The sequence below is a fragment of the Strongylocentrotus purpuratus genome, unplaced genomic scaffold (genome assembly GCF_000002235.5).
Source record: "Strongylocentrotus purpuratus isolate Spur 01 unplaced genomic scaffold, Spur_5.0 spur5_scaffold_2, whole genome shotgun sequence".
Taxonomy (NCBI): Eukaryota; Metazoa; Echinodermata; class Echinoidea; order Camarodonta; family Strongylocentrotidae; genus Strongylocentrotus; species Strongylocentrotus purpuratus.
The window spans coordinates 12,441,916-12,456,058 of record NW_022145605.1 but is presented as its reverse complement, the minus strand read 5'-3'; the positions used below and the strand labels follow the sequence as shown (position 1 = coordinate 12,456,058).

Here is a 14,143-nt window from a genome sequence, read left to right as displayed (position 1 = left end):
GTGGGTGTACCATACAAATCAAAAGTGATATTAGCAACAGTTGTTTCATGGCCGATATGCCACAAGTCTTAACATTCATTTTCAGTAAATGTAAGAAAACATTGAAAGTAGATGTAAGAAAACATTTTTTTAAATACAAACTATTGAACTATTGTACCATGTCCCGATACAAAAGTATTCATTGAAATAGCATTTTCTAGCCAGCAAAGCATAATTATTTTGTTGTACAGTATTACTCACTCGACATCAAATCCAATATCATCGTGGTCTCCATTCATGTAGCTGGTCTCCATAGCTTCAAGTCTGGCGCGGAGCTCGTCGTTCTTGCGTTGGAGGTCGACGATCACAGAGTTTAGGAATGTTACCTGTTAAACAAATTAGAACGGAGAGATTGCGTACACATCAAATTTGTTTTAAAAGGACGTCTAGAAAATGTTCTCTTTCTTCTAATACCATAAGGCCTGTAATTATTAAAGACAAACAGGTACATATACTTCATCGATCCATTATTAACATGGAATTATTGTTCTAGTTGTAAGTTTTTCCACTGCAACCTTTTGATATAATGCTAAAAATCACAAAATAAAAGCACAAGTTATTTCAATTTGTGAAAGATTGAAACGTTCAAAATGATTGTTCTTTTACAACCTAATATTTTTATGCTGCTTGTAAGTGTTAGCTTGCATGGTGATGTAGATATACAGTAGGCTTGCAGGTGCACCATGTGAGAGAGAGAGAGAGAGAGGGAGGATTGAGGAGTCCAGAAAAGGGCTCTAACTCTGTAATCTTTCTTTTTTTAATATTTCAACATGATTTTTTGTGTATTTTTTATTAGAAGAGTGTAGCAATTAAAGGAGTATTACCAATTTGGACAAAAAAAACCTTATTCTTCCCTTAAAAAAAAACAAGCATCAGATAATGGAGAAGCTCTCAGTTAGATAACAGAGAAGCTTGGACTCTTCAGAAAAGAGACAAGAACAAGCTAGAAGTATAAGGAATATTGCAGGAGTCATGTACAGACTCAGGAATGTGGACATAAGACACTCGTTAAGGCTCTCAAAAACACTCCAAGCCCTTCTTAACAACTTCACAGCTCAAAGATTCTCTCTGGGATGGCAGGACCAAATCTGTATTAACACAGGATCATCGCCAGAGGATGCCGAAAGCCTGGCGCAACACAGAACAAATGGAGGCGGGGTACTCATAAAGGAGCGAAGGGACACCCCGTCCAGGGGGTGTTTCACAAAGACTAAGATCGACTTTAAGTTGGACTTAACTATGGCAAGCCATTCAGGCCACTGGTTGCTTCCTCCATTGGTCTCTCAATTATGATCTTTAGATAATATTTTTTCCTTCATTAATGAATTATCAAAAATGTGTAAATTCTGTAGATTAGTACGTCTCTTGAGAGACCAATACCGGTAAATGGTGAGGGCAAAGAGCCTGCCATAGTTAAGTCCAACTTAAAGTCTATCTTAGTCTTTGTGAAACACCCCCCTGGGCCAATAAGTCAAGTACGTCAATGAAGAAGTACTTACCTGTCCCTCTGCCATCTCCTTGTCTTCTTGAATCTTAGCTATAGCTGGATCTCCTACAAAATATACAACAAACAACTTTTGTTTACCGCAAATGGTATGAAGCATAGATGCCAATAAATAAAAGATGAACTAGATGAATACAATTTTTCTTCTGCAACTGAAATATGCATACCGAGAAAGAAAGAGACAAAGCAAAAAGGAAAGAGTGAGGGGGTGGAATCACTAGTCAGATGGAAGAAGAGAGAGAGAGAGAGAGAGAGAAAGAGGGAGAGGGGGAGAGAGAGAGAGAGAGAGATATTCAATATAAGAAAAGTATTTATTTATTTATCTATTCCTTGAATGTACGGAGTGCTACAGTTGCCGGAGCTAAAGTCGAGGTAATAACATCCAATGTCCTTAGAAAGCGCATAGTTGTTGTTATGTTGTTATTATGTTTTATAATTGTTATAATTGTGTACTTTGTTTGTAATACCAGTGAGCAACAAATTTCCATTTTTTAGTGGATAATAAATCAATTCAATTCAATTCAATTCCATAGACTGTGCATAATAACATGATATGCGCTATACAAGATCAGAATATTATTATTATATTTTTTCATTGCAGTACTCACCATCCATATCTACATCTATCTGTGAGGACGGTGAGCTTTGAGATGAGACCAAGGCTGTCTGAAGATCACTGACCTGCTGCTGAAGACTGTTCTTATCTTTCTCTAGCTCACCGATGGTGGATTTGTAGCTGCTGGCCAAGGCACTCTCACCCTGGTATTGGGCAATCTGGTGAAGAAAAAAGAAGAAAGAAAGAAAAAAACATAAACATCCATTAAATCGTAAGAAAGGAGACGAGAGGGAGAAAGAGAGAGAAAGAGAGAGAGAGAGAGAGAGAGAAAGAGAGAGAGAGAGAGAGAGAGAGAGAGGGGGTAGAGAGAAAAAGAGAGGAAGAAAGAGAGAAAGCAGAAAGGAGAAAGTTAGGGGGAAAAGAGAAAATTAGGAATAAAGAGAGAGAGAGAGAGGGGGGAAGACAGAGAGGAAGAAAAACGGATAAAAAATAAAGAAAGATTAAAGGAAAGAGTTCACCAAGGGGAACAGGAGAGAGAGGAAAAGGGAGAGGCAAACCAAAGAAAGAAAAGGGGAGAGGAGGAAGCAAGGTTAAAGAGAGAGAGAGAGAGAGAGAGAGAGAGAGAGAGTGAGATGGGGTTGGGGGATGGGTTGGGAAAGTTCAAATACTGTAGAGTAGAGATGTAGCTTTCACAATGTAATCTAACCCAAACTTTTATTCCGCATTCCCATTAACATCAAATATTTTTTTCTTGTTTTATTTTTTTAAACAAAAAATACAAAAACAAAATTAAAAAGGAATGACTTTTTTTCAAACAACTCTTACCTCCTGTTTACATCTGTCCAGTTCATTCTTGTTCTGTGCCACCATTGTGTTTGTCATACCCAAAGCGCTCTGGAGCGATTCCTTCTCATACTCAAAATCTACTATCCTTGATTCAAACCTGAAGAGAGAAGAGATCAAACTCATTACCACTGTAACAACACATTCATCGATCGGTACTCTGTAACATGGCATCTCAACCTGTAATGTACAAAGGTTTAGTCATTTTTAACTCGTACAAGTATAACTGATAATGTTTATAACTGTAAAATGATATATTTATTCAGTATTAGAAATCATAGGAATTTCAGGTGAAATATACATGTGAAATCTACTGAACAAAACTATAAAACAAAGGGTTTTAACATTGGGATATCATCTCCATATGGGGGAAGGGAGGCTTAAAATTTGTTCTTTTAAAGGGGTAATGAGCAGATAAATTCTAAATACACTTGCAGGAGGGGGGGGGGGGGGGAGGGGGATAATGGCAATGACAAGGATTCCTAGATTGGTTTGGGGTCCAAAAGTTTAAAAACTACTGCTTTACAATATGATGACTTTGTATGAAACAGTCAGTCTCTGGTTGATATTACATTGGACTCTGTGGGACATCCTAACCTGATTTGAATCTACATGACTTTGTTTAAATCAAAGTGAAATGTAAATAAGCACTACACTTACTCAGACTGCAGCACCTGGAGTTCACTTGAGAGGCTTGAATTCTTCTGCTCCAACTGTTCATCAAACAAAGAATGGGAAATTTTACATTGATTTTACATTGATTTTACATTGATTTAAAATTCAATTTACATTCATTTTACATTCATTTTACATTCATTTTACATTCATTCTACATTCATTTTACATTCATTTTACATTCAGTTTGCACTCATTTTACATTCATTCTGAATATTAGAAAAACTCATGGACAAATTTGATCTAAGCCGATCAAATGCAACAATTTTGGTAACTTATAACAGTTATTGTAGCTTGTCATTGATAACAACTTTCATGAAACAGGGCCAAGAACTCCAAAAGGGATAAATCTTGTACATATCAATATAGTTGCCAAAGTACATGTTGTCCTACTAGTTGTTTATTTTAGCCCCAAAAGAGCTTTTTCCTTCTTCCTAAAAACGGCTATAAACATTATGAGTTATGAATTTTTGTGGCACAAACCTGCAGCCAATAACATAATGAAACAAACATTTCAAACCCTAAATTTACTCTTGAAATTTCATTCATGAAAACTGTTCATAAACATAATGACAAAAAAAAGAAGGTCCGATTATACATGCATGAGGGATTTATCACCTGGCTATCCACAACTTGTAATAAACAAAAGCTAATCAAATAAAAGAAATAAGAATGTAAAATAAGAATTAAGAAGGCAATGCCCTAAAACATACCATTTCCTTCTCTTTGCCAGCCATCTGTAATGCATTTATATCCTGCTGTGTGTTGCTCATATCAGTCTCTAACTTGTTCACTTTCTCTTGCTCCATCGTGAGGCAATGCCTTGCTTCAGCCCTGTCATTAAATTCAAAAGTTTTTAATTATAATCTAAAATATACTTATAGAAACAATTATAAAATTGCATACAGTTGGACAGGTATCTGTCGAAAGTAACAGAGTATGTCAATTTTTGTTAGTCTGATATTACTAGTTAACATACATGTAAACAGCTCTTCATTTCTGGAGTGTAAATTGGAAATGATTTCATTTGTGAGAAATTCATATGAAGACTAATCAGCCATTACACAATGACTTCATCAGTTACAGAATTTAAAAAAAAAAGAGTCGTAACACTAGACAAAAAGTTCAGGGGGGGAGGGGGAGGATGGTATCTCTATTGGAAAGTTTGACAATCTTGACAACCATTTTATAGGTTGTGGGCAAATTTGAAAATCTGAGCTACTTTCATTCTTCTCTATTTTTTTTCTTTCTTCGATCTGCTTGTCGGTAGTTTGTCAGTTCATTTGTAGGAAATCAGTCCAACATCCCCTCCCCCATTAAATGGTCTGGTGATCCCCCACAACTTGGTATTGTGGCATGCACCTGTAATCCAGCTAACAATGGAAGTTACAAACTGATTCAGCCGAGGACGCAGGTCCAAAACCGAGTCACGTCTTTCGGATGGTGACGTTTAAAGGTCGGTCCCCAGACGTAAATAATCATATCTGATCGATACACATCTGTAAAAACCTGATACACACACCCAGACTATCCTTTTACTCACAGTTGAGCTTGTAGTGCTCCCACATTGTTTTCTCCCTCTGAGGATGATTTCTTGGCTAGACTGAGCTGAGTCTCATAGCTCTCCACCTGCTGCTTCAAGCTCCTGATCTCCTCCTGGAGCTGCTCCGTATCCTGCTCCTTCTCCTGGACCCGACCCTCCAACTTCACCCTCTCCTCCTCCGCCTCGGCTTTCTCCTTGCTCAGTGAGTCCAGGACCCCAAGCTTGGCCTCGTAGCTGGACACCTGCTCCTTCAGGCTGGAGACTTCCCCCTGGAGCCGGGCGCTTTCCGCTTCCTTCTCGTTAACCTGATCACTCAGTTTAGTCCTTTCATCCTCTAACAAGGATTTCTCATGCGACATGGAAGATTCAATAGTTATAAATTGATTTTGGTAAGTGTCCATCTTCTCGTTAAGAGTCTTGATTTCTTCGTTTAATCTGCAGCATTCCTGGTTGCGTTCTTGGAGCTGAGTCCCAAGTGACGACTGGTCTCCTGATAATGCTTCCTTCTCCTTGGATACGGTTTCCATAGAAGCCCTGACTTCGGATAAACTTTGTTCAACCTAGAAACAAAGATATTCATTGGAAAGTTTACAACGATAACAACAAAAGTTAAACAATTATTCAAGGATACATGCATGCCAACTAACGGTAACGTTTATATTATAAGCATGTAAGAACATGTACGATATGACATGATCATGTGAAGGATCACTTCAACATGTGGTATAACGCAGGTGCATCACAGACTTCAACAAGAAAAAACAAATTGTTTTCATGAACAAAATGAGTCACTGAGTTTCCTTTTAAGTTTCCTTATGGGTTTCCTTCAATAAGTCACAAAGCTTCTTTTGATAAGTCACCGAGTTTCCTTTCAAGTTTCCTCACAATTTTTTAAAAGTTTCCCTTTTTTTTAAAAGTTTCCTTTAAATGATCTTTCACACAATTGCCCTTTTTTTTGGTTTAGTTCAATAAATTATGACTTAGAATCAGACCTAAAACATATTTCTGCACACACTATTTCCACTTTTGGTAATTAATAATAGTGCATCTCATGCCAGGATACAGAAACCTTAAAATCATCAACGTTTTCAGAGATGCAAAGCCATTGTTTTTTCTGTAAAAATTGGTAATATTGGTAGCAATAAAAGAAAAATTACCAATCCTGTGCTTGTGTGTGTTCGTGTGTTTGTGGGTGGTGATATAAAAGGTCAAATTGACCAATCAAGGTCTTAACACTCACCTGCTGTAGTTTCTGATCAGACTCTTTCTTGAGTTCTTCAAGCTGTGCTTGTAACATGGAAGACTTGTTTTCTAGCTCGGATACTAAACTCCTGGAGGATTCAAGATCCTGACCCCTCTCGATTCTGAAAATTGGAAAATGCAAAGATGAATTTCCAGACTTACAGTAGTATGAAACTGTCTTAAAATTTTAATTGTTGACTCACGATAATTTTTGCGCGAACATATAATACAAGAGGCATTGCTGCCACTTCCAAAACTTGTCAGATCATACCAATGTGCTCCATCTGCCTATGGAATAAATTTGTATACTCTAGATTATCCATAACTGTTGAGAACTAGAAGGATATTGTTGTGTTGATGAACTCATGTTCATGAGTTAACACCCTTCTGACTATGACCCGACAATCTACAGCCTTCAAGATTCAGATTCAGATTAAAAAATAAAGATTACTTTTTTTATTATCAAATGAACACAAAATCAAATTTACATTTACACAAATGGAGGAAAGAAGGGACATTCATTAAAAGCACAATGACATTGAATAGCTTTGAAATGAGCCCACACTCCTCTCTGGTTCCAACTCACAATTGTGTTTGCAGTTGAGTCATAGTCTGTTCTCCTTCCTTCGATGATTTAGCCAACAGCTCCTCCTTTTCTCTCTGTCTCTCCAGCTCCTTCTTCAAGCCCTCCAGGTCCTTCTCCCTGGTCTCCACCTTGATGGTGCACTCCTGGGCCTGAGCAACCAGCTCCGTCCGCTCCCTGCGGAGCTGGTCCAGGTCTCCCTCCAGCGAATGGACCCGGCTTCCTGTCTCAGTCCTCTCCTTCTGGAGCCCTTCCAGCTCCTTCCCCAGGGTCTCCAGCTTGGTGAGCTGCTCCTGCACCTGAGTCTGGGCCTCGGAGCGCTCCTTGCGGAGGGTCTCGGCCTCCTGGGACTTGGTCTCTAGCTTCATCTCTCGCTCCTGGGCCTGGGCTAAGGCTTCCGTCCTGTCCCTGAGAGCGCTGTCTCGCTCTGAGGTCACCCTCTCGACGTTGGCTTTGGTTTCCTCCGCTGTCTTAATGGCCTACATATCAACAATACCACACAATAAGTAATCAAGACATGAAAATTCTAATTGCAAGCTTGGAAATCAAAAGGTACCATGGCCCCATTGCATAAAACTTACCATTGATGGTACCTTTGCCATCAATGGCAACTACCATGGTAACAGGACTCAACAGCCAATCAAAATCAAGGTTTCCATGATAGTTACCATTGATGGCAAAGTTACAATCGATGGTTAGTTTTGTGCAACGGGAACCATGTCTATAGATGGCTCACAGATGAAGCACCCTTTTTTGTTCCAAGCAAGGTAAACAATTTCTATTTACTTATTTGATGAAAAAAAGACTTTATTAGACATGATTAAATCACTGACAATCCATAATATTGCATTATCATGAAATAGAAAACTATTCACTCATACAGTGCACATTGCATCACACACAGTTGTGACCTCTTTCCTACTCTATAGACTTTGCACATACATGTCAATGTATGTGTGTGTGTCCATCGAAACAGAAGTTTCTGGTTCACATATCATGAAAGAGCCCATGATATCATGGTATTACTGTACCTTTGCAACATACACCTTTGTGTTCTAAAGAAATAAGAAGATCGTTGGGTTATGTATCAAGCTAATGATCGATCATTGATCAACAGCTAGATGAGAAGTGAAAGATGAAAGGTTAATGCACTCATCGGCATCTTATATTTATACAATGTGCATGTAATTGATGATTGCCCTTTTCCCGTTAGTGCTCAACCTACGTTTGATAAACCCAACTCAAAAAGGTTCAAATAGCCCTTTTGATTAATCTTGACCAAAATAATAAAAGCAAATATATTTATTGCAAATGAATGTCATTCAATAAAAGCATTATTCCATATATTAATGAGCATGCATGTGATATTGCTACAAATGGATGACAAAAAAAAATCATATTCTACCCATAAGAGAATAAATGTTTGACAAATTGGACAAAAATTCATACGACTCATTGTAAAAGGAGAGGAGACGAGTATATCTCGTTAGACCATCAATTTGAAAACAAGGGTAGGGGTGGTGGAGATGGGGAGAAATGGAACCTGTATTAAAGAGAAATTGAGGGGAAAAAGGATTAAAAAGAGAAGTAATACGTGAGACTTGATAATATGAGAAGTAACAGTATGAGAATAAATATACAAATCAGGATATGTTAGTCAAAGTCATTTTCAACATATACGCCTCGTTCAGATATGACGCTGTAAACCACCACGTTTAAAAAAAAAGGTGTAAATGAATGGCAAAAACTGGCAACTGCGCACAACAAAGATCGTTCACTTAGCGCTGTGTTGTAAGAAACTGAAAGTGTGGAGCTTATAACGATTTATGTCATCAAGAAGAAAAAAAAAATTGCTGTGGTTTTGCTGCATCATATCTGAATCAGACTTTACATGACAACATTCAGAAAAGAACACATACAACAAGGAGGAAGAATTGGGATTCACATGTACCAGTATACGTGTAATCAAAGCATGATGTACATGCAGAAGAGAAAAACTTTGAAAGATAGGAAATAGAATGTATTTGGGTAGAATTTAACAGTGGAATATACATGGTTTGGAAACAAATATTTCCTTGCAATCTTCGTTTCAAAAACATGTACGTGGGAAGGAGAATAAGTACATGTATACTGTGGATACTATAATAAACTACCGGTACGTCAAAGTTAAAAACCACAATAGTTCACAGAAACAAGAACGAAGGGAACTAGGAAAGTAATGTTATACAGAGGGATGTGAGACAACAGTTTGACAACATCAAGAGGTTTGATCTGGACAAATTTGTTAGAGGAAGGACTGACAAAAAGAGAACACCTTTGTTATGTCAGTAAAATCGATTTCCATCTTAGTGATGGTTCCATCAGGTCTTTTAAAGATCAATGAAAATAAAATAGAAGATAAAAAGCTAAATGTTCTAAATGCAATTAGGGGCCACGTGGGGCAATATCATTGCATGAAGAAAGAATGAAAAAAGAGAGATTTCAGTAAAAGACAAAGGAGCCTATCTACATGTACATGTGTCTCCTGGTAGTTCTCTGTCCATTAATTCCCTTCAAGCTAGACTTACTTCGATCTTGGCCTGAGACTCTCTGTCCAGCTGGTCCTGGACCTGTCTCTGCTTAAGGTCAGCCTCGTCTTGTCTTAGACCAAGCTCGGCCTTGTCTGAGATGAGCTGCTGTTTGTCTGCCAGGGCCTGGTCCCGCTCCTCTCGTAGACGATCTCTCTCCCCCGTCGTCTTCTTGAGGTTGTCTTCGAGGCTGGCTTTACCCTCCTACATCAGGGAGGACAGAAACACAAGGATGTGTTGTGTGAAATCCAACAATATTCCGTCTTCCGATAAGTTTCTGAATCATATCATACCTTCTTCACCATGTATACTTAGAGAAAAAGAAAGCTCATCTGTTTGAAAGGTATTTCAAAAAACAGACTACAGCACTATCTCCCTACACTCTGAGAGCAAGAAAGTTACTAATTTTGAAGAATTAGATGATAGACTGAATCAATGATTATCTTTAGTTTATACTCATCACTAGCCTAACATATCATTTGACTGAAACTCTTCATCTTTGGGAAACAAAATTTCAAGGTGCCGGTAAGCAAATCCCTCCTTTCGTCGAAGTTACATTTTGACCATTTGACATTTTTCTATTGCTGTTTAGACTAATATCTAGTACATGTTAATCTGTATTAATTCAACTACCAGTAGTCTACTTGCCTCATAAGCTTGCAATTTCTCTTCAGTCTCCTTCAGACGACCTTCAAGCTCCTGGGCAGAAGCATCAAGCTTGACCTTCTCACTCTCAAGGTCAACCTTCTCTTTCCTGATAGTCTCAAGCTCAGACTCCAGTCTTTCCTTCGTTGTATCGATCTCCTTCTGCATTTCATCGCGGATGCTACTCGTCTCGGACCGACTCGTTTCAAGCTCGGCTTGCTGGGGTGGGGGGTGTGTTGTAAGGGTGGAGTCATTTGGGGGTTAAGGTGGGGGTGGGGTTGGGTGGGGGTCACAGGATAGGCGAAAGGGGGAAGATAGGTTTGGATACAACAAGGGCACATGAAGCAGGAAAAACTTAAACAGAATCAATCTTGGACAAATCAAAATTAAATCAAGAAAATAAAAGAAATGGAGCATTTTGCTTTTTTTTTCTTCCATTGAAAAAACTTTGGAACTTTGGCAAATACTACACATAAGGGTTAGTTGGATGACGACAGTACAGGGTTAAAATGAATGACAGCATTTGTGAATACACGATGATGGGCAGTGATATTATGAAGGCACAAGGTGATATGTGATGAAAACATGACACAAATGAATGAATGAAGTACATACATCGATAAAACAAATGATTGTTAGACAAAACACACAAAAACACACATAAACAAAAACAGAAGAGGAAACGGGTGCTCGAACGTGATGGTGGGAAAATTTTCAGCTGCAAATAACTCAATAAACAAAACAACATGTAAAACCTGCAATGTGTGACACTACTATGGAGGAAATGAAGCTAAATGTCCAAATAATGAAACTTAATCAAAAAGAAAATTTAAAAAGCTAAAGGAATGTGCACTACTAAGATGGGAGTGGGGGTTATTTCACCTATGGAAAAGAAAAGAATAAAGACAAATTGTTTGATGATGGATCACTCTGTTTTACCTTACGTTTACAACAAAACTGATTTAATTGAGAGGAATATCATTGAATTATTGAAGGAAATGAAAAAGAAAGCATTTTTGCCCCATGGTAAGCTAAGCTACATTATAGTCATTGGTGAATATATGACACAAGCACTATGGGATGTTTTCATGTATTCATCTATTTTATGCAACTTCAAAGCTATTCCAGAATGAAAATTAATTACTAAAGGTGATATACATGCAGTATTGAACTTATCTTTACCTCACCTTAAACCATAAAGATATCTTTATCCATGTTTATTATTTCAATTATCAATCCTATACAATCTGGACTAGGAACTTACTTTGATATAAATATTGTGGCCTAAACTCCCGTATTCTCGACATTAGGTTTTTAATCTTAAATTTGTGTTATTATCAATTAGTAATTTACGCTGAAGATTCTATGAACTATAATCATTCATGAATACCATCCTGATGGTTATAATGATTAATTCAAAGGATCTGATATCCTTCTACCTCCTGAAAAACTAAGATCTATAATTTTTCTAGAACGATTAATCTTTTTTAGAGGTAGAAAATGAGGGAGAAAATGAATAATTTAGTTTATCATTTAATCAAAATCAGGTTCGCTGTTATATAGAATTAGTTGATGCATTAGTTGTTCAAGATGCAAATGTCGTCCACTAAATGATAACATAATCAATAGCATAAGCAAGGGGCAGGTTAGAGGAATTCTGTGATGGAATCACGGAGCCCCCCCCCCCTCCACCTCATTCCTATCTATTACCACTTAAAGAAACAAGCCCCCTCCCCCCCCCCCCCCCCCCCCCCCAAAAAAAAAAAAAAAAAAAAAAAAAAAAAAAAAAAAATTGGAAGTATTTTAAATGTCTGATTCATAAGATCTGAAATTATAACAATCCATGATACTCACGAACATATCCCCACAACAAACAATCTATACATGGTACATGCACAGGTGAAGTAATCCTAATTTAACCAGGAAAATAGTTATATAATTAGAATACATTTATAACAAATTCCCCTACCTTTTTGAGGATATAGTTATGTCATTTTGGTCTTTCTTCATTAAAAATCAACTACAAAAATTGATATTATGTTTATCAAGTGATGCTACATGTATGTGTTATTTATTTTTCAAAACCTACATGTAGACCCCTCTTTTCCTTATCTCGATCCTTCAACAGCAACTTGAAAGATCAAATTCAACTTAAAACCAATATTTGTCTTCCTCACATTTATATAATGGATATTAGTGATGTTGTTAGTATTGGCAGATCATGATGGGCCTTTAATTACCTTTAAGGCCTACACATTTTTACACCAATTACAACTTATGACAGAATACCAACATGACTTAGGAAAATAGTTTGAAAATGCAACACAAAATTGCCCATTTCTATTTTCCATCTCAGAACTCCAGCTTTAAAATGTTAGTAGAAATGCATTTTAAATACACATGTAATGATGCAGTACCGGAAACATGCAATGATTAATAATTATGGATTAACTACGTGAACTTGTACTTGAGAAGTGTCTGGATAATTAAATTTTAGCAGGTTATTCTTATTTCCCTTTAAAGGTAGGCTTTACTACTTCAGTAAGAAAGGATTAGACCGCCCTGCGAGCCAGCAAGGTCACTGTGACAGGTGGCTATCTCATTAACTCAGCTCTCATTTAACATAAGAAAAAGAGGATCATGGGGGACCAACAGGCACCAATTGGGGAAGTTTTCTATATAGAGGGAACAAGTAGCTACAAGTAGGACAGTGTGCCTTTAAACAAAAAATTGGTATATAATCAACTGGATGTTGCAGTTCATTTAACAGAGATTGGATTTTGTATAATTCATGAACCAGTCATTCCTAGGTTGTTATAACTCCCTTATTTATTTATTTTGTTTTGTGGGGGGGGGGGGGGGGGGGAGGGGAGAAGATATTGAAAGCCAATCCTTCAGCAAATAATGTTGTTCAGTTTAGTGCATAAAGCTGTAACTTCTGTCTGCACTTGTCTGTATTAAATTGACAAAATTACAGCAGTATTAACATATCAGACCCTTTTCATCTTCAGTCCCAGTAATACATCCTGAAAATGTTGTCAATGGGACATATTGCGTAATTCAGTGTAAACTTTGTTCTTCATAAATTAAATCCCTTTTTCTGAATATCGGTCTATGGTCTATAATCTGAGCGTGTTTGGATTTTATTGTACGCTTTTTTTTTTTTTTTTTTTTTTTATTCTTTTTTTTTGGAGGAGGGGGGGGGGGGGGTTAGAGTGGGGTGTATTGTTTTGCTATTACATTGTTTTTCTTCAGCTCTCTGGAAACAGTTCATACTAAGTTCTAGGACAAGTTCTCTTTCGAATTATGGATATTTTTGTTACTAGCATGTCTATGGAAAGAACAAAACATGACGATATCCAAACAGAAGTTAAAACAAATATTCTGTGGCTATATGTGGATGAATGGGAGTACCTTACGATAATACACAACACAGAGACTAGTAGATTAAGACGTAAAAACATGAAAAAACATGTACATGTACACAGAAATGTACAAACATACAATGACAACAAACACATGATGCACAAGGACGGGTGGGACACGATAAGGAATACAGATATTAGGTTACATTAACATACACATACATGTACATCATTTTACACATTGAAGCATGCAGAGATGCATCTTTTGATACATGCAGGACCGGTAAAATTAGTTTAATCTAAAGGACGACTACCGGTAAGCGCTCCTTTTATGAGATACGCACAATTACATGTATTTCCACAGTACAATATTTCACAGCTAACAAATACATCACAACATGATTTAAATATATACTGTATTCACATTCCATGCGATGGAGAAATAATAATTCTGTCATGGAGAATAACCTAAATAAACCAAATAGCTGAAATAAATGATCTACTAGTGCTGATAACTCAAATCTTGCAGAAAAATAGATAATGATAATACTTTTTGCAAATAAATAAGAAAACACAAGATT

General features: G+C 37.2%; 1 protein-coding gene across 8 annotated transcripts in view; it reads right to left on the bottom strand.

The window, feature by feature from the left end:
* Nucleotides 1-14,143, bottom strand: part of LOC594474 (CAP-Gly domain-containing linker protein 1) — an 84,502-nt gene that overhangs the window by 8,809 nt on the left and 61,550 nt on the right. For 7 of the 8 annotated variants that reach the window (XM_030991666.1, XM_030991669.1, XM_030991670.1 and 4 more), the window contains 11 exons: nucleotides 10,201-10,416; nucleotides 9,553-9,756; nucleotides 6,989-7,464; nucleotides 6,401-6,524; nucleotides 5,161-5,720; nucleotides 4,331-4,451; nucleotides 3,603-3,655; nucleotides 2,925-3,042; nucleotides 2,152-2,317; nucleotides 1,539-1,591; nucleotides 241-365 (listed from right to left, as the gene is read on the bottom strand). In XM_030991666.1, the coding sequence (XP_030847526.1) occupies nucleotides 241-365; nucleotides 1,539-1,591; nucleotides 2,152-2,317; nucleotides 2,925-3,042; nucleotides 3,603-3,655; nucleotides 4,331-4,451; nucleotides 5,161-5,720; nucleotides 6,401-6,524; nucleotides 6,989-7,464; nucleotides 9,553-9,756; nucleotides 10,201-10,416 (2,216 nt within the window). The remainder of the gene's footprint in view (nucleotides 1-240; nucleotides 366-1,538; nucleotides 1,592-2,151; nucleotides 2,318-2,924; nucleotides 3,043-3,602; nucleotides 3,656-4,330; nucleotides 4,452-5,160; nucleotides 5,721-6,400; nucleotides 6,525-6,988; nucleotides 7,465-9,552; nucleotides 9,757-10,200; nucleotides 10,417-14,143) is intronic. The other variant, XM_030991672.1, reaches the window with a different exon arrangement.